The following is an 18,837-nucleotide window of genomic DNA, read 5'->3' as shown; positions in this document are numbered from 1 at the left end:
GGCCTCCTGAAGCTGACGTGTTACAGCCACACATGCATTCATATGGTTTCTCCTCTCCACGAATGTGTGTGTGTGTGTGTGTGTGTGTGTGTGTGTGTGTGTGTGCAGCTCGTCAACGCGGCGGGCCACGCCTTCACGGAGAAGAGCTTCAAGAGGAAACGGGTGTGCGACGTGTGCAAGCAGAGCATTGACAGCCCCGGGGCTTTCTGCAAGGGTGAGTCCACGTGGCGGTCCGGGTTCCCCCAGGGGGGGGGGGGGGGGGGGGGGGACGTTAGATCTCATGCTGATGTGGTCGCCCACCCTCCCCTGACTGACCTCAGAGGTCACTGTCACGACGATAACACGTGCACTCTCCTTTTCTGTGTGCAGAGTGCAAGGTTGCAGTGCACAAGACGTGTGAAGTCAAGGTAAGCACCACCGTCTCCTCACCTCACCTCCTGAGCTCCTGTGTCAGAGGTTTAAGTGGAGTCAGCCATGTGCACTGACCTAGATGTCCCCCCCCACACACACACACACACACACACGCACACCCCTGAACTGTAACCAGACAGGTTGCTATGAGGAACTCAGTCATGTGTTAACGTGGCATAGCTGGAGCTTCTGTCCTCGAACCGTCACTGTGATGCAGCTTGATAGGAAGCTTTAAAGAATCATATTCCCATTAGAATATACTGTATGTATGTATGTGTATATATATATATATATATATATATATATATATATATATATATATATATATATATATATATATATATATATATATATATATATAATTGAGCAACAGAGGCAATAGAGAGGATGTTAGTCCATTGGATTCCCTCGCGAGGCCCCGAGGACAACGTGTATGGACACAAGGCGTTCACATGAATTGGGACAATAGGATCCATAAATGTATGTTGCGTTACTGTTTTAGTGGCATTTTGAACAACAGCTTGACGCCAGGCAGATTGCTTTGGAAGAAGATACATGACCTCCTATGATAGTGTCATTGTGGCTTTACCATGTACTATGTGAGGTATGTGTGTATACATATTAATAAGATATTAATAAGCATTGAAGATACCAAAAGAAAGAAAGAAGGCCGCTCCCTCAAAGAGAAATAGCTTCTTTTTGCACGGCCATCATAAAGGGGGCGGGGCTTCTGTGTCCTCACACAGACAGACACGACTGGAGCCCAATCCGAGTTGTGTTTGAGTGGATCATTTGATTATGAGAGGCCGTGTTTGGCCGTAAGAGGGACGCAGCTCTCTGAACCGCTGGCTCTGCCGTGACCCCGTGACCCCGTGACCCCGCTCACAGCAGCTCGTGACCTCGCTGTAACCGGGCAACACACACAGAGGGAAAAAAACTCACAATTTCACTTCAGCTCAAATCCTTTGGGATCTATGACAGGGAGGGGGAGGGGGGGAGTTTTCCTGCCCCTGGCTCCGCCCACTCACTGTAACAGTGTAACTGGGCGCCACCAGCTGTTGTGCCCTCTCCCAGCATGCATTAAAAGAGGATTATTATTTCTGCCATGGTCGTTGCCCTGGTCACCGCCACGATATTCCAAAAACAAGACTCGCTGGCTGCAGGAGTGCACGAGAGTGCACGCCGTCACACGGGACGATGATCACTCTGGAGAGGAGACGTCTGAGGGGGTAAATATAGAACATAACAAGAGAGCCGTAGATGCCTGCTATGGGGGGTAAATAAGGGAGAGGCAGCTGGGGAGGTATGTGAGTGTGTGTGTGTGTGTGAGTGTGTGTGTGTGTGTTGTCACGTTATCCTCCCTATGTTTCTATAGTTTTTCATATGTCAACATATTGCTTTCTTTCTTTTTCTTTCTTTAATTTCTTTCATCTCTTCGTCCCATCATCATCTTTTTTATTTCTCCTTTCTCCTTTTCCTGATGTTTTATCGTCACAGTCAAAGCTTCTCTCACTTACTCTTCTTACACTCACCACCGCTTTCACCTCCACGGTGGTTGTTGTTGTTGTTGTTTGTGTGCCTCCTGCAGCCTGTCTGCTCCTGCCTCTTTGTCCTGGTGCCACTTGTCATCTCTCTCTCAGGTCACTGGAGAGGTCACTGGACATCAGCGCTCGTGGTTATATTGATGTGTGCACGAGTGCACGTGAGCGCGCACGTGGAAGGGAAAGCACTCACACGGGCATAGTGAGAGGGAACGGCTATGCTGCACAGTGGGAGTGTGTGAGAGGGAGGGGGAGGGGGAGGGAGAGGGAGAGAGAGAGAGAGGGGGAGGGAGAGAGAGAGGGAGAGAGAGAGAGAGAGAGAGAGAGAGAGAGAGGGAGAGAGAGAGGGGGAGAGGGAGAGAGAGAGAGCTGGTGTGTCCCACTCTCCAGACGGGACGGCTCAGAGGCAGAAGGGGAAGACTGGAGCTGCTGGTTGAGGTAAAGCCCCTCTCTGTATTTAGAGCTTTTCATTCATACGTATTCTGCACATTAATTTTCTTTATTGGTATCAATCTAACAACCTCCACGGGCGTTTGCTCTGATTGCATGCGTGTGCACGTGTGTGTGCACATCATTCCATTAAGGAGCTCTTTGCCAAGAGGATTTCATTGACTGCGATTAAAGGCGAGTGCAGATCATGTAGGCGGAGACTCCTGCTGTGACCTACAAACACACACACACACGCGTTTTCATTTTTAATAACCGAGAGTGAATTATATTGACTTTTTAATGAGACAGTTTCCGTATACGTGCTGGTTGGCAACATTACGGAAAAACTGCAACAAAACCCCGTCCTCTGCTCCCACTGTGCACTAATATTGTACATAAGTTTTAATTTGATGGACTTGTGTCCTCTGTGTACATTTCTGTATGACGCATATCTGCCTCCATCAGCGCCGCGTGTCTCCTTGAGGACCTTCACCCCGCTCAGCGGTCCTCACTGATGGATCCTCACGCCGGTAGTGAGACGTGATGGTGGCGCAGCTGCTCTGCTAATGTTCCAGCTGATGTATTGATTGACACAGCAATGATGACGATGATGATGTGGAATATGTGCTCGTGTGATAAGCGAGTGTCGGTCCTAATGGTGTCTCATGATGGTCATCTGTCCTCGAGCAACAAGTGGCACCACCTCTTCTGTTCACGAGCGTCTCACCGCGGGACGCCGGGTGGAGACGCCGGCTGGGGCCTCCGGGTGGGGACGCCGGGTGGGGACGCCGGGTGGGGACGCCGGGTGGAGACACCGGGTGGAGACGCCGGGTGGAGACGCCGGGTGGGGACGCCGGGTGGGGACACCGGGTGGAGACGCCGGGTGGGGACGCCGGGTGGAGACGCCGGGTGGGGACGCCGGGTGGGGACACCGGGTGGAGACGCCGGGTGGGGACACCGGGTGGAGACGCCGGGTGGGGACGCCGGGTGGGGACGCCGGGTGGGGACGCCGGGTGGAGACGCCGGGTGGGGACGCCGGGTGGAGACGCCGGGTGGGGCCTTCAGGTGGGGACGCCGGGTGGGGCCTTCGGGTGGGGCCTTCGGGGTGGGGACGCCGGGTGGGGCCTTCGGGTGGGGCCTTCGGGGTGGGGCCTTCGGGTGGGGCCTTCGGGTGGGGCCTTCGGGGTGGGGCCTTCCGGGTGGGGACGCCGGGTGGGGCCGCCGGGTGGAGACGCCGGGTGGGGCCTTCGGGTGGGGCCTTCGGGGTGGGGCCTTCGGGGTGGGGACGCCGGGTGGGGCCGCCGGGTGGAGACGCCGGGTGGGGCCTTCGGGTGGCCGCCGCCGGGTAGGGCCTTCGGGTGGGGCCTCCGGGTGGGGCCGCCGCCGGGTGGGGACGCCGGGTGGGGCCGCCGCCGGGTGGGGACGCCGGGTGGGGCCGCTGGGTGGGGCGGACGCCGGGTGGGGCCGCTGGGTGGGGCGGACGCCGGGTGGGGCCGCCATCCCGTGGTCGGCGTTGGGAGGTGGAGGAGCTTTGTAAGTCGGTGCAGAAGGAGAACTCGGTGGGTGGAGCCCGTCGGATGAGCATCTGTGTGACGGAGGCCGCGTTGTTGCTATTTATAAACCCGGCATAATGCACTGTGTGCAAATAATTATCATGGTTAATTTAATTTTACTGCTTTAGTGTTATCAATAATTAAGTATGACAGGCACAGTGCGTACGCACACACACACACACACACACACATGAACGGATGCATGCACTGTTTATATTTACACATTGCTTTTCATTTCCTGAGAGCCGAAGCCAAGCGAGACTATAGAGGGAATATTCCAGGAATTATACAACTCCTCTTTTTGTGTGTGTGTGGATTGGAGCTTGTTTGACCATAATTTTACAATATTGTCACGTCTTGGTTTAATAACACGGATTAAAAGTGTGTTATTTTCAATAATGCATGTTTTTAGGACCAGTGAGTTATCGCACACGTTCAGTGGATGTGAGACGACTGACGGATAAATAGACAGTTTGAGCCTTTAAGTGTTCTGACGGACACATATGATCTAAAATAGGGAGCTCTATTAAAATAGCTCAGTTGAGTCTCTCTGCTGTGGTTCAGCTGTTGACGTCTCTCCAGCGCTCACTTCCTGTCTGCCTCTTTCCTCCCGAACATCCTCCTGATGCCTCCTCCTCCTCTCATCTCCGTCTATATGTCCTCTTCTTCTTCTCCTCCTCTCATCTCCGTCTATATGTCCTCTTCTTCTTCTCCTCTCATCTCCGTCTATATGTCCTCTTCTTCTTCTCCTCCTCTCATCTCCGTCTATATGTCCTCTTCTTCTCCTCCTCCTCTCATCTCTCCTCACTCCTCTCTCCTCCCTCCTCTCTCCTCTCTCCTCACTCCTCTCTCCTCCCTCCTCTCTCCTCTCTCCTCTCTCCTCTCTCCTCTCTCCTCCCTCCTCTCTCCTCCCTCCTCACTCCTCTCTCCTCCCTCCTCTCTCCTCTCTCCTCTCTCCTCTCTCCTCCCTCCTCTCTCCTCCCTCCTCCCTCCTCTCTCCTCCCTCCTCACTCCTCACTCCTCTCTCCTCTCCTCTCTCCTCTCTCCTCCCTCCTCCCTCCTCTCTCCTCTCTTCTCACTCCTCTCTCCTCCCTCCTCCCTCCTCTCTCCTCTCTCCTCTCTCCTCTCTCCTCTCTCCTCCCTCCTCTCTCCTCTCTTCTCACTCCTCTCTCCTCCCTCCTCCCTCCTCTCTCCTCACTCCTCTCTCCTCTCTCCTCTCTCCTCTCTCCTCACTCCTCTCTCCTCCCTCCTCCCTCCTCTCTCCTCTCTTCTCACTCCTCTCTCCTCCCTCCTCCCTCCTCTCTCCTCTCTCCTCTCTCCTCTCTCTAAGCTAAGCTAAGCTAAGTGGCTGCTCATAGCTGTCACACCTCTGGAGGCCAAACGAAACAGAAAAGAGAAGAAGCCGACTCGTACATTTGAGAAGCTGAAGCGAGAGAACGTTTGTTAGCTTTTCTTTACTAAATGAGTAAAAAGTGTGACCGGACTTCAGTCCCCGAGGACAGGATGGGGCGCGTTCTCTGGCACCTCAGTAAACACTCAACAAACTGAACCAGATGGCTCCAGCGTACAGTCCGCATGCATTAATGAAGACCCTGAGGCTGGCAGGGCGTGTGTGTGTGTGTGTGTGTGTGTGTGTGTGTGTGTGTGTGTGTGTGAACCTGGTTGACCAGTGCTGACTTCCTGTTGCAAATTGCTTCCTGTTGACTCGTGTGGATGCCAGTTCAACAATGGTCTTCTTCTGTGTGCATGACACTGTGTGTGTGTGTGTGTGTGTGTGTGTGTGTGTGTGTGTGTTTGGACACACATGTACGTGCATGTTGTCTCTGTCTCCCACTGTTCCTTCCTGGAGCCGACCACTTTATCCACTTAACTCATTATTAAAACCACTAAGAGAGAATTCTCCCCGACAGCGGACACTAATTAAATAAGTTGTTTGTGTTAATTCTGAACCTTCCAAACAGACATTGGTTGCAGTTAATATATATAAATATATATATAAATATATATATCCGGAGCTCAGATCAAAACGTAGCATTAGGTTCCTGACTTGTTGAGCTAGAGCAGGGATGGTTTAACATCTATCAGGATGTTATGACATAATTTTAAAAAAAAGGAAATATAAATAGTATTTAAAGTGTCTGACGGTATCGATCTTGCCTTTTGTTTCTTCTATCAACATCAAACTGTGAGCGAGGTCGAGCTGTCGATTATTGTGTGATTGCAGGCGTTTGACTTGTTGACCTGTCGCCTGACACCTGTCAGCACTCAGCTGTCAATCAACCTCAGGGACGAGTTCAAAGGTCGCACGTTGTCGAGGTTTACAGTCGGAGCCGCTAGATGTGACATGTTGTCGGCTCGTCTCCTTCATCTTCCTTTAGTCGGGTTGTGTTATTAAAACATTTGATGTGAAGTGTAAATGACTTTTTACTCATGAGACTCTCAGTCAGTGACTCTGACGAAGGGTCACTTCAGGGTCACTTCAGGGCCACTTCAGGGTCACTTCAGGGCCACTTCAGGGCCACTTCAGGGCCACTTCAGGGTCACTTCAGGGCCACTTCAGGATCACTTCAGGGTCACTTCAGGGTCACTTCAGGGCCACTTCAGGGTCACTTCAGGGTCACTTCAGGGCCACTTCAGGATCACTTCAGGGTCACTTCAGGGCCACTTCAGTGTCACTTCAGGGTCACTTCAGGGTCACTTCAGGGCCACTTCAGGGTCACTTCAGGGCCACTTCAGGATCACTTCAGGGTCACTTCAGGGTCACTTCAGGGTCACTTCAGGGCCACTTCAGGGCCACTTCAGGATCACTTCAGGGTCACTTCAGGGCCACTTCAGGGTCACTTCAGGGTCACTTCAGGGTCACTTCAGGGCCACTTCAGGGCCACTTCAGGATCACTTCAGGGTCACTTCAGGGCCACTTCAGGGTCACTTCAGGGTCACTTCAGGGCCACTTCAGGGCCACTTCAGGGCCACTTCAGGGTCACTTCAGGGTCACTTCAGGGCCACTTCAGGGCCACTTCAGGGTCACTTCAGGGTCACTTCAGGGCCACTTCAGGATCACTTCAGGGCCACTTCAGGGCCACTTCAGGGCCACTTCAGGGTCACTTCAGGGTCACTTCAGGGCCACCTGTTGTCCTCATTGTGAACCATCCAAAGGTTTTAAGGAGCTCAGGTTCCCTCTCTCACTCTTTCTCCATGAATATGTGTGTTTGTGGTCTTGATGAGTTTACTGTTGGCTATACGAGGACATGTAGAGACCTCCATCTTTACAAGGCCAGCAAACCCACTCAATCCTTTTGATTTAGAGCCTCTTATTGTATGGAACCATTCTTCTTATTGCTCAACAAACACCGTTTACACAGAAGAACTCAAAGCAGTCAACAACAACACGTCCTGCAGCTGTAGACATGTTGTTTTTGTCTTCATGTGTGTGTCTGTTAGTGTGCACCACTGTGTGTGTGTGTGTGTGTGTGTGTGTGTGTGTGTGACTGCTGCTCCTTGTCTTTCAGGTGACTCCCACCTGCACCCCGACATCAGACCTGGTGAGTGTGCACACGTAGTTTTATATACGATGTAATCCAGCGCTGCAGTGGAGTCACTGTCCTCTCACCGTCTCTCAGCTCGGCTCCTCTAAGTCTACGCTGCAGAAGAAGAGAGGCTCCATACCGAGGTACCGAAAGAAAAATCATATCTGATCCACAGAAAGAGAAATGCACGAGATTTAAACACGATGAACTCTCGCCGTGTGACAGGAGTAAAAGTGTGGAGCAGGTGATGGAGAACGTGATGGAGCGCCACTATGACTTCGACCTCACCTACATCACGGAGAGGATCATCTCCGTCTTCTTCCTCCCGGAGCTGGAGGAGCAGCGCTACCGCAGGAACCTGCAGGAGGTGGCCTCCATGCTGAAGTCCAAGCACCAGGACAAGTTCCTGGTGAGTCGGAAAAAATGAAAACACGAGGAGCATAAACGCCACGATGGACTAAAAGTTGTATTATTGATCTATCGTTTTTGCTTTGTGGTTGTTGTGATGTGTTTTGTGCCTTTTCCAGCTACTGAACTTATCAGAGAGGAGACATGACATCACCAGACTCAACCCGAAGGTACTCAGGAATCAGATCTCACCAATGAGCCCTTTGTGTTTTGAAGTTATTATTATTATTATTTAATTATTTAAAGTTAACGGACAGTTTGAACTCTGCCGTCCAGGTGCAGGACTACGGCTGGCCCGACGTTCACGCCCCGCCCCTCGACAGGATCTGCGCTGTTTGTAAAGCCATGGAGACCTGGCTGACCTCTGACCCCCACAATGTGGTGGTCCTCCACTGCAAGGTCAGCGACACCTGAATCCACATCTGCTCGCTTTGCTGTGGAAAAGAACGCGTGAAAAGCTTTTTGTTCTGCGTTCCAGGGACACAAAGGGAAGACGGGCGTCATCGTGGCCGCCTACATGCACTACAGCAAGATATCAGCCGGGTAGCCCTGCACCTCTTTCTGCTTATGCACGCATGCGGAAACATTAATCGGCCATTTGTATTTTGCATTTGCCTAAAAATGTGCATTTCAATCAAGAAAATGTGCATCTACCTATAAAAAAATGCCAAAATGCATTCGTGAGACAAAAACCCTTTTTGATCGTGTCGTCAATGTCGGGCTGCAACCAACGATAACGTTATCTTGATAGTCTTTTAGTTTATATTATAATATACATATAAATAAAGAATGGCATAATCGAGCTTAAGTCGACATATTTTAACAGCTTGTTATTTTGTTCAGTCCAAAGCCCTAAATCTATTACTTGTAATATTACTATTAATATCCCAAAGTGCAAATAATCAAGAGAAATTGAAACCAATTGTTTTGTTAATTATTCCTTTAATTGATTATCAAGTTATCGATTCATTGACTCATCTTCACATTTTGGTTTTTTTGTTGGCGAGCTTTCATCCAGAGAAGATGAAAATGTCCACGAAGACTAAATTGTTCTCTCTGCATGAAGCTCGTCACCTCCAAGTCATGTGTTCATAACCCTGTGAAGTCACGTGTTCATAACCCTGTGAAGTCACGTGTTCATAACCCTGTGAAGTCACGTGTTCATAACCCTGTGAAGTCACGTGTTCATAACCCTGTGAAGTCACATGTTCATAACCCTGTGAAGTCACGTGTTCATAACCCTGTGAAGTCACGTGTTCATAACCCTGTGAAGTCACGTGTTCATAACCCTGTGAAGTCACGTGTTCATAACCCTGTGAAGTCACATGTTCATAACCCTGTGAAGTCACGTCTTCATAACCCTGTGAAGTCACGTGTTCATAACCCTGTGAAGTCACGTGTTCATAACCCTGTGAAGTCACGTGTTCATAACCCTGTGAAGTCACATGTTCATAACCCTGTGAAGTCACGTGTTCATAACCCTGTGAAGACACGTGTTCATAACCCTGTGAAGTCACATGTTCATAACCCTGTGAAGTCACGTGTTCATAACCCTGTGAAGTCACGTGTTCATAACCCTGTGAAGTCACATGTTCATAACCCTGTGAAGTCACGTGTTCATAACCCTGTGAAGTCACATGTTCATAACCCTGTGAAGTCACGTGTTCATAACCCTGTGAAGTCACGTGTTCATAACCCTGTGAAGTCACGTGTTCATAACCCTGTGAAGTCACATGTTCATAACCCTGTGAAGTCACGTCTTCATAACCCTGTGAAGTCACGTGTTCATAACCCTGTGAAGTCACGTGTTCATAACCCTGTGAAGTCACGTGTTCATAACCCTGTGAAGTCACGTGTTCATAACCCTGTGAAGTCACATGTTCATAACCCTGTGAAGTCACGTGTTCATAACCCTGTGAAGTCATGTGTTCATAACCCTGTGAAGTCATGTGTTCAGTCATGTGTTCATAACCCTGTTCAGTCATGTGTTCATAACCCTATGAAGTCATGTGTTCATAACCCTGTGAAGTCATGTGTTCAGTCATGTGTTCATAACCCTGTGAAGTCATGTGTTCATAACCCTGTGTGTGCGTCCACAGGGCCGACCAGGCTCTCACCACCTTAGCGATGAGGAAGTTCTGTGAAGACAAAGTGTCCTCGTCCCTGCAGCCGTCTCAGAACAGGTGGGGCTCTCGTCTCCGTGTATCTCACCTGTCGCGCCACGCTTTCATTCACATATTTCCTCAACTCTCATTCAGGTCATTCAGATTCATCTATTTTATTCATATAAAATATATTTCCTCTTTTTCAGGTACATCTATTACTTTGGCGGGTTGCTGTCCGGCAGCATCAAAATGAACAGCAGTCCCCTGTTCCTCCACCAGATCCTCCTTCCATCACTCCCTAACTTTCAGGCAGGAGGAGGTCAGTTTACACACACTAACAATATTAATATTAATTAATATTAATTCTCAGCTTAAACAATGAACCCTTGTTTTCTCCAACTTCTTTTAGGGTTCTATCCATTCCTGAAAATCTATCAGTCCTTGCAGCTGGTCTACACCTCGGGCGTCTAGTGAGTACATGCAGCTCAGCTCGGTTCCTTTCCTTGTCTAGTGAGTACATGCAGCTCAGCTCGGTTCCTTTCCTTGTCTAGTGAGTACATGCAGCTCAGCTCGGTTCCTTTCCTTGTCTAGTGAGTACATGCAGCTCAGCTCGGTTCCTTCTCTTGTCTAGTGAGTACATGCAGCTCAGCTCGGTTCCTTCCTCTGTCTAGTGAGTACATGCAGCTCAGCTCGGTTCCTTTCCTTGTCTAGTGAGTACATGCAGCTCAGCTCGGTTCCTTTCCTTGTCTAGTGAGTACATGCAGCTCAGCTCGGTTCCTTTCCTTGTCTAGTGAGTACATGCAGCTCAGCTCGGTTCCTCGTCCACGCTGTCTGTGTTTAGGTGTCGGCCGGTCTGTGCTTATGGTCACGTTAAATGTTGTTTACCTCTGTTGAACCCAACTGAGACATGTTTTGACTGCTTTTATGTGTGTTAGAGCTGTATTCAGTGTGTGTGTGTGTGTGTCCAGTGATCCCCAGAGCTCCAGAGCAAGGAAGCTGTGTGTGACGATGGAGCCAGCTCTTTTATTAAAAGGGGACATTATGGTGAGCGCTGGCTTGTGTAAATCCAGTCCACACAGTACATCACTGCAATAACCAAACGTTCATGCATTATTGTATTTTGCTTTTCAAAAGTTCTCGCTCATTTTTCTCACCACAACACTATGAACATACATCGCACACGCATGTTCTGACTCTCTCGCATGCTTTGAGTAACGATAAAGAGCATCGGAATAAAGCAAATGTCACGCTTTGAGATATCGACCTTCTTCCCTCCATCCCCCGGCTGCAGGTGAAGTGCTACCACCGGCGCAGTCGAGCCGCAGAGAGGGAGGTGGTGTTCAGGGTCCAGTTTCATACCTGCACCGTGCACGGAGCCCAGCTGTGGTTTGGCAAGACTGAACTGGACCTCGCCTGCACAGGTATGAAGCAGAAGCTCAGGGGACAGGAAGTAGAGGTCAGGATTGGTCATGCAGGCCTTACAGAGTACAGAAAACCACAGGAGAAACAACCAGAGGACTACGTCGCATGCATACACTTTATAAAGAACACAGCCCACGCTCATGTATGGGTGGTGTTCTTTATAGAGTGTATGCATGCGGCGGCATGCATACACTCTATAAAGAACACAGCCCACGCTCATGCATGGGTGGTGTTCTTTATAGAGTGTATGCATGCGGCGGCATGCATACACTCTATAAAGCCCACGCCCTTTCTTGTGAATGTTTTAATCAGTCTGGATATTTTGAGTCTTTCTGCTCGTCTCTCTGCAGACGACAGGTTCCCTCCAGATGCCACAGTCGAGTTCATCTTCTCCAATGGGCCAGAGAAAATGAAAGGTAAAATGCTATCAAGTGTCGGTGCTTCTCTTTCTCTTCGCACATCCATGCGCTTCACGGTAAAAAAATGTCTGCTTTCCAAGGTCGAGAATACCGCAAGAATGACGCCTCAATCACGGTGGACTACAACATCTCAGACCCTGTGGTCCGGTGGGACTCTTACGAGAACTTCAACCTGCACCACCAAGACAGCATTGAAAGTAAGAAGTGCACACACACACACACACACACACACACACACACACACACACACACACACACACACACACACACACACACACACACACACACAGCTGTGTGTTAAAGGTATCAGACATCACAGCCCCTTCTTGTTTTCTAGCAGACATCTGCCACACGAGAGGCCCTCTGGACGGCAGCCTGTACGCCCAGGTGAGGAAGCGTCGTGGGCCGGGCTCAACGGCCTCGGCAGCATCGCCCAACGGGTGCCTCGCTAGCAGCCCGACGGTCAAACCTCAGCCTCTCGCCTACACCCCCGACTCGAGCCACTCGCCCGCCCCCTCCGACCACCTGGAAGACCCCTGTACGTCCGCGAAGCGCCCAGAGAGAGACATCGCCGACTGTCCGTCGAGTAGAGGAGACGGGGAAGACGGAGCCAGGGACAAGAAAAGAGGCAAAGAGAAAGACAGAGAGACGGCGATTTTAGACGACGGAGACCCGCCGAGTCCCGGAGGTCCCAGGCGAGAACACTCGTGTTGTGGTCGAGCGGGGGCAAAGTGTGGCGACGGCCGGGAGAGGGAGCGAGAGCTCGGCCTCTCTGACGCTCGGCGTCTCGGCCGTTGCACTAAAAAGAATCCAAAAAGCCAAACTCTGCCGGCCTTGCCGTCCAAACCGGTGTCCCCGCCTCCTCATTCGCCCCGCGTGGAGCTGTGCCATCGACATAGTGCCCATCCTTTACCAGAGTTACCATGGGATCGTCCCCCACCGCCCCCGCCCTGTCTCCTCAGGCCCTGCTACTCTTATTCCACCCCGGATCACACCCACCCGCACAGCCATACCCTCCCGGCGTTAAACAGACTGTGCACTGGGGAAGAGTGTCACCTCCTCCATTATTCCAGCCACAATGCAGCCTCTCATCTCTCCCACCAATCACTGCCCTCGAGCCCTTACAGGGAAATGTTCTTCAGCCCCCCGACCGCCTCCTCCGCCGGCTGCCCCTGTCGAGACTGCTCCAGCCGGCGAGAGCACCAATCCGCCTCGGCTCGAGCGTTCCACCCATTGCACCCCGACCCATCGGAAAGCCCCCACTGGACCCAAGGACCCGGGATGCAACGAGCGAGAGAGCCGCATCCGCTGTGGGAAAGTGAAAACCCCTGGGAGGCGGCGAGAGAGGCGGAGTTCTGGCAGCGCAAATCAGCCATGCCGGCATTTCGCGTCTGCCACTCCCCGTTGGACCACGGTCCAAACCCGGAGACCAGATATGCCATTGGGCCGCATCAGGGCTACCCCGGCCCCCAGTCTCTGATGGATGTGCGGGATGGAGCCAGCAGCGGGTACCACACCCCTCCACAGCCCCGTCACTCCTGTCCCTGCTCTCCTTATCAGTCATCCCCGGCCGAGAGCCACGAGAGCCGGGGTTACGCCTCGGGGTACCACTCTGGATCGGCCTCGCCTCTGCCCGCAGGCAGCCCTTCTCCTGTGAGAGGCCGGCTGCCCGAGACTCCCTCTGGACCCAGAGACCAGCAGCACTCTGAGCATCACAAAGGTGACTGAATAGATGGATGGATACCATTTTAAATATTGAAATAGCTGTGTTTATACCTTCCTCTCATCTTGTTTTCTCTCTCTTCTCGAAGGGGAACAGGCCCAGGCCGATGTGGGGGATGACGTCTCCCAGGGTTCAGAAGGTAAATCGGAGTCCAACGGACAGTCCAGCACCCCTGGACTGGACTCTGATCACGACTACACAATCATCGGCAGCAGCAGCCCCACACACACAGAAGACAGGTGGGGGAAACGTCTTCTGTTTGAATAACATTACGTGAATACAGATTTGTAGATAACTCTTTTACTCTTTCCTCAGTGCAAGTACTGATGGTCCTCCTCAAGACCAAGAGCCCTCTCGGCAGCCGGAGACAGACGGAGCCATCTCACCAGCGCCGGTAGGAACACAAACCCAAAGCTCCAACAAATCCATAACCTCCACACAGCCATCGAGTGAGCCGAGCTCGAGCCCTGATGCTCAGCTTGGAGCAGCCAAGATCACAGGAAGTGCAGAGGGGTCGCACCTATCGCCAACTTCAAGCTACGCCACCGTCATCATCACCCCGGTCCAGGTGCAGCTGAATGGCTCCGCCCTTCCTTGCGACACCCCGTCTGACAGCTGCAGCGGCGCATCCATGAACCCCTCCACTAGTCTCAGTTCTAGCCCTTCCACCACTTCCCCAAATTCTCCCATTGGCTCCCCAGAGCTCCAGTCTTCTCCGCCGCGCTGTGCAGACGCTGCAGGACAAAGATTGACTCCGGAGAGAGACACGAAACCCCCATCCCCCGTGCCCGATGGGTACCAAACCCCGACCTTCCCTCTAGCGTCCTATTACTACCCGTTGCTCAATGTGCCTCACGTGCCGTACACTGGGTACACTGCGGTCACCATCCCCGCCGTCCAGCCCCCGCTGCCAGAGAAGAAACGTCTCTCATCCGCCCCGGGATACCTCAACGGACACAACGCTCTTCTCCGGGCCTCCTCGACTCCTTCCCCCATGCACCACGTTACTTTCTCCCCCTCCGCGGGAGAGCAGAGACGGGGGTCTTCCCAGCAGAGCTGCAGGGAGGAGGCGGACGTCAGGGTCAATGCCAAGTTCGTCCAGGACAGCTCAAAGTACTGGTACAAACCGGGCATCTCCAGAGACCAAGGTGAGGAGGACGCCATGTGTGATGTTGTGTGACCAATGTGTTGCATCTCTGATGTTACACACTCCAATGTGTCTTCTCTGCCGCAGCCATAGCTGTGCTGAGGGACAAGGGGCCAGGAAGCTTCCTCATCAGAGACAGTAACTCCTTCCAGGGGGCCTACGGTCTGGCCCTGAAGGTGGCCACGCCTCCTCCGAATGCCAACCTCAAAGGTACCCGCGATCCTGGTGTTGTGCATGTTGGCTCACGGTCACATTGGAGACTGGACACTTGAACACAACATCATTGTTAGCTTCGTGTGCTGTTCCTACTTTGACTAAAGTCTGCTGTGAAAAAGGCCGAACAATAAACTACGTACAGAAAGTAAATGCCAGTATTTTGCTCCTCGCCGGTTGATTAACGACGTGATTTTCATTCATCTATTTAGTGTGGTTTTAACGTGACTGCTGATAGTGTACAAAATCCCAGAAAACACCCGGTCAAAGTACTTATTAATGTGTGCTTTCCTTTAACTCGTTAATTTGCATTTGTTCAATTATAATGAAAAATAAAACCAAGTCCATAAACATTTCATAGCTGAGTTCAAATGATGTGTGAGCACGTTTTTAGTATTATCACGGTCCTAAAACGAATAATGTGTTTTAACCGCTCATAATTATTATTTTTGTATATATACATATATATTATTTGTATTTCTTTCGTTTGTGCATGCCAATAAAATAGACTCCTCACTCCTCACCTCCTCTCCTCTCTCCCAGGGGATCCTCTGGAGCAGCTGGTGAGACACTTCCTCATCGAGACCGGACCCCGGGGGGTGAAGATCAAGGGCTGTCAGAACGAGTCCTACTTTGGTCAGCTATGTGGGCGACGCAGCGATGGAGGACGTGCCGAACCTGAGGGTCATCCCCTGTTGACCCTTTTGTGTCTTTCTGTCTTTGTCTCAGGGAGTTTATCTGCTCTGGTGTACCAGCATTCAATCACTCCCATATCTCTGCCATGCGCCCTCCGCGTCCCAGAAAAAGGTCAAATCACTGTCATCGCATCCCAAAATAAGACGTAGTCAACAGCTGCATCCTCAATAATGTCTCCAGTATATTGTTATGCAACTGAAGACTGTGGTGTTTCAGATCTGGTCGGGGAGCTTCAGGAGATGCAGAGTACAACGCACACCAGCACGGCGGCGGACCTCCTCAAGCAAGGAGCAGGTAGTGCATGGGCTCTTTAGGTTTCGGGGGATTTACACTTAGATGCAGTTCTTCGTTTTGACCAGCAGGGACTGCTCACGCCTCGTGTTTTCATGGCCCCGAGCTGTAAGAGTACACCCCGTGTTTATGCATATTGTCCTCATCTCTCTCACCAAGCGTGCAACGTGCTCTACCTGAACTCCCTGGAAACCGAGTCGCTGACGGGCCCCGAGGCCATCTCCAAGGCAACGAAATGTACTTTGGCCCTGAGCCCGCGTCCGATGGCGACCGTGGTCCACTTCAAAGTGTCTTCTCAGGGCATCACTCTCACCGACAGCAAGCGAAGGTACGTGGTCGGACACGGTGTGCACGCCACGGTCACATGGAGAACCTTCCAGAAAAGACACTGAAGGTTAATGCCAAACGCAAACAAGTCCTCCTATCGGTTGTGTGTCCACAGGCTGTTTTTCCGGAGGCACTACCCCATCAGCAGTGTGACATTCAGCAGTCTCAACCCACAAGACCAGAGGTGAGTCGCACAGTGACAGGATGACACGTGCATACGCTTGTTCGCGTTGCTGCCGATTACCTCGAGCTTGCTGCTGCACAGGTACTTCATGTATTGGCTCATATGGTAGTTATGCAGAGTGTTATAACGTTCTCTGTGAGTCGTCTGCAATGCTCGTCACGTCTTCACGGAGCCGTCTCTGTGGTTCACGTTTTGACTAAACATTGTCTCTGTGTCTCTATCCGTGTGCCCGTGCTTCAGGTGGACTAATTCTGATAGCACGTCAAGCAAGTAAGTGCTTGCTTCACTTTTGCATGGCGGTTCATGGCGATCGCGCGCGTGTTACTCTGACCTCTTGACACCAAATTGGGCCTCTTTTTTTTTTTTTTTTTAAACTTAATTTGCGTCTTCTCTCAGGATGTTTGGCTTCGTGGCGAGGCGGACCGGCAGCACCACGGAGAACGTGTGTCACCTGTTTGCAGAAATGGACCCGGAGCAGCCGGCCGTGGCCATCGTCAACTTCATCAACAAAGTCATGCTGGGACCACAGCTGCGCAGATGAGAGCCCACTGTGGGCCGCGGGGGGGATGCAGGAAACACGGTGTTTCATTAGTGAAGTTCAGATGGGACGGATCCGGGCTGTGCAGAGATAATTATGGTTTGTATGTCAGTGAACGTGGAATAGTTTGATGAGCCAAAGACTGACTTTGTGACCTTTGCCAAATAAGATTTTAATACGAGTTGTGGTTTTTGGATGGTTGTTTCTTTTTCTTTTTTGGTTTTGCTTTTGATTAAGTTGATTTTATTTGTAATTATGTTCACATAATGCACTCCGTGTACGAGAAAGTGCCTTTTTTTTCATCATCAACATACTGTTCAAATATAACCAAAGATATAATGCTGAAGCCGTCGCCAATAACTACATAATGACATCACTACAGCTATAAACAATAGAGAGCCGACATGGACAAGCAGCCTTATTCTGTGAAGTTTAAAAATGTCGTGAAATCCAAGGATTTCTTTTTTTGGTGATGTCATTTTACAACGATCCAGGACCAGAATATCACATATAAGTCTGGGCCCTGTTTATGTCCCTATTTAACCAACCAGTAACTTTAATTTTAAGCCAAAGACTTCATTATTATGTGAAGATATTTTTTTCACGTTTGATTTTTAAAACCTTTTTTTTTTATCAATACATATTTTGTTGTTGGTATTTGTGTGTTTTCTATAAAGCTGTTACAATATTTGGATGACTTTACTTTTTCAGAATGATTTTTAAAAAAAAGTAATATATGTTATGCCTCTGGGAAAAATGGTGTATCTTATATTGTATATTTGACAGGACATTTAAGTAATAAAATATAAACAAATTGAAGTGTATGCTTTATCATTGAAAGGATTCATCAATTGATTGGCCAAGTACATTGCACATACAAGGAATTTGACGAATAAACATACAATAAAAACAATAGATGAATATGGTAAACAACAAACAGATAACAGCACTTTAAAACAAGAATATATATTATAAAATAAAAGTGGCAAGTGTATTTTAATAAGAAAAGAAGTATTTATATATTACATGGAAAATATATAAGAAAAGTAACTTCTTTGATTATTTGTGTACGTGTGTAGTCACTAGTTAGTGAAATAAATCTACCTGGCGTGATTTTCTTTCGACGGGATAAAAGGACGAGGTCCCACCGAGATTTGAACTCGGATCGCTGGATTCAAAGTCCAGAGTGCTAACCATTACACCATGGGACCAAGGATGTCATGAAGAGCCGCAGTACTGCACTTAAAGCGGTCCGCACTTCCGGATTGTTTTCTTTTTGTCGATGTTGAGCAACATTAATTCTCCGGGTGCACGGGCCATCAAACGGCACGCTATCCGCGAGGTTAAACGGGTCAAGCTCAAAAACCAGAGTGGCGTTTCCCCCGCATCGTTTCTCAGTTATTGAATGCTAAGCTAACGTTAGCCGACTCTGCTCATCGCTGCGCGTGGAGAGAAGACAGGTAGCTTCCTAAAAACACACGCATCCATCCACAGGTGCGGACGGTCGACCACGTGTGGCCGAGCCGACCCCCGAATGAACTGGAGAGTTGAGGGTCACGTTAATTACGTCACTTACTTACAATAATGTTTGCACGTAGCTAGCTGGCTAGTCCTTAGCTGATTTCTCCTCGTCAAAATAAAAGCTGTGTTTTCAAAATAAAGGTATAGATTGCGTAACCGCGGTGTCAAACTATTTGTAGTACAGTCTTACTTTTGTGTCTTTTCGTGTTTGTGAGAAGAGTTTGTGGCTTTATTTGAAGCAACAATCAGCTGTAACCACGCGTAACTGACTGCAAGCATCGGGAAAAGTGAAGTGAGTACAGTAGCCCACATCTGACTCGGAAACTATGTTAATATATGAATATTTATAGGTGTAGGCCCAAGCATATATACATATATATAT

The 18,837-nt window shown here is 50.1% G+C and overlaps 2 protein-coding genes and 1 non-coding gene across 3 annotated transcripts; 1 reads left to right on the top strand and 2 right to left on the bottom strand.

Annotated features, from left to right (window-relative positions):
* The first annotated feature begins 152 nt into the window (after window positions 1–152).
* LOC117731414 (tensin-3-like) lies at window positions 153–17,621 on the top strand. The gene is made up of 26 exons (XM_034533768.1): window positions 153–214; window positions 370–407; window positions 7,444–7,476; window positions 7,555–7,604; window positions 7,687–7,870; window positions 7,989–8,039; window positions 8,146–8,268; window positions 8,348–8,412; window positions 9,969–10,052; window positions 10,181–10,293; window positions 10,384–10,444; window positions 10,943–11,018; window positions 11,266–11,395; window positions 11,747–11,812; window positions 11,896–12,012; window positions 12,153–13,535; window positions 13,627–13,777; window positions 13,854–14,686; window positions 14,773–14,895; window positions 15,442–15,534; window positions 15,628–15,705; window positions 15,811–15,888; window positions 16,045–16,213; window positions 16,328–16,396; window positions 16,637–16,666; window positions 16,793–17,621. The coding sequence occupies exons 5-26, from the start codon at window positions 7,709–7,711 to the stop codon at window positions 16,935–16,937; spliced, it is 4,200 nt and encodes a 1,399-aa protein (XP_034389659.1). The 5' UTR covers window positions 153–214; window positions 370–407; window positions 7,444–7,476; window positions 7,555–7,604; window positions 7,687–7,708; the 3' UTR covers window positions 16,938–17,621.
* Window positions 3,105–3,881, bottom strand: LOC117730371 (proline-rich protein 2-like). The gene has a single exon (XM_034532050.1). The coding sequence runs from the start codon at window positions 3,879–3,881 to the stop codon at window positions 3,105–3,107; it is 777 nt and encodes a 258-aa protein (XP_034387941.1).
* A 452-nt stretch (window positions 17,622–18,073) lies between the features above and the next one.
* On the bottom strand, window positions 18,074–18,145 carry trnaq-uug. The gene has a single exon. It is a non-coding gene; the product is annotated as a tRNA-Gln (tRNA).
* Between the last annotated feature and the right edge of the window lie 692 nt (window positions 18,146–18,837).

This window comes from Cyclopterus lumpus, chromosome 5 (genome assembly GCF_009769545.1).
Source record: "Cyclopterus lumpus isolate fCycLum1 chromosome 5, fCycLum1.pri, whole genome shotgun sequence".
Taxonomy (NCBI): Eukaryota; Metazoa; Chordata; class Actinopteri; order Perciformes; family Cyclopteridae; genus Cyclopterus; species Cyclopterus lumpus.
This window is presented reverse-complemented; position numbering and strand designations above follow the sequence as displayed.

Excerpts from the sequence above, each read along its gene's own strand:
- LOC117730371 (XM_034532050.1), bottom strand. The coding sequence starts at position 3,881 with ATGGCGGCCCCACCCGGCGTCCGCCCCACCCAGCGGCCCCACCCGGCG.
- LOC117731414 (XM_034533768.1), top strand. The coding sequence starts at position 7,709 with ATGGAGAACGTGATGGAGCGCCACTATGACTTCGACCTCACCTACATC. Across the intron at positions 10,445-10,942 it reads GTCTACACCTCGGGCGTCTA|TGATCCCCAGAGCTCCAGAG; the intron begins GTGAGTACATGC and ends GTGTGTGTCCAG. Across the intron at positions 11,396-11,746 it reads ACTGGACCTCGCCTGCACAG|ACGACAGGTTCCCTCCAGAT; the intron begins GTATGAAGCAGA and ends GTCTCTCTGCAG.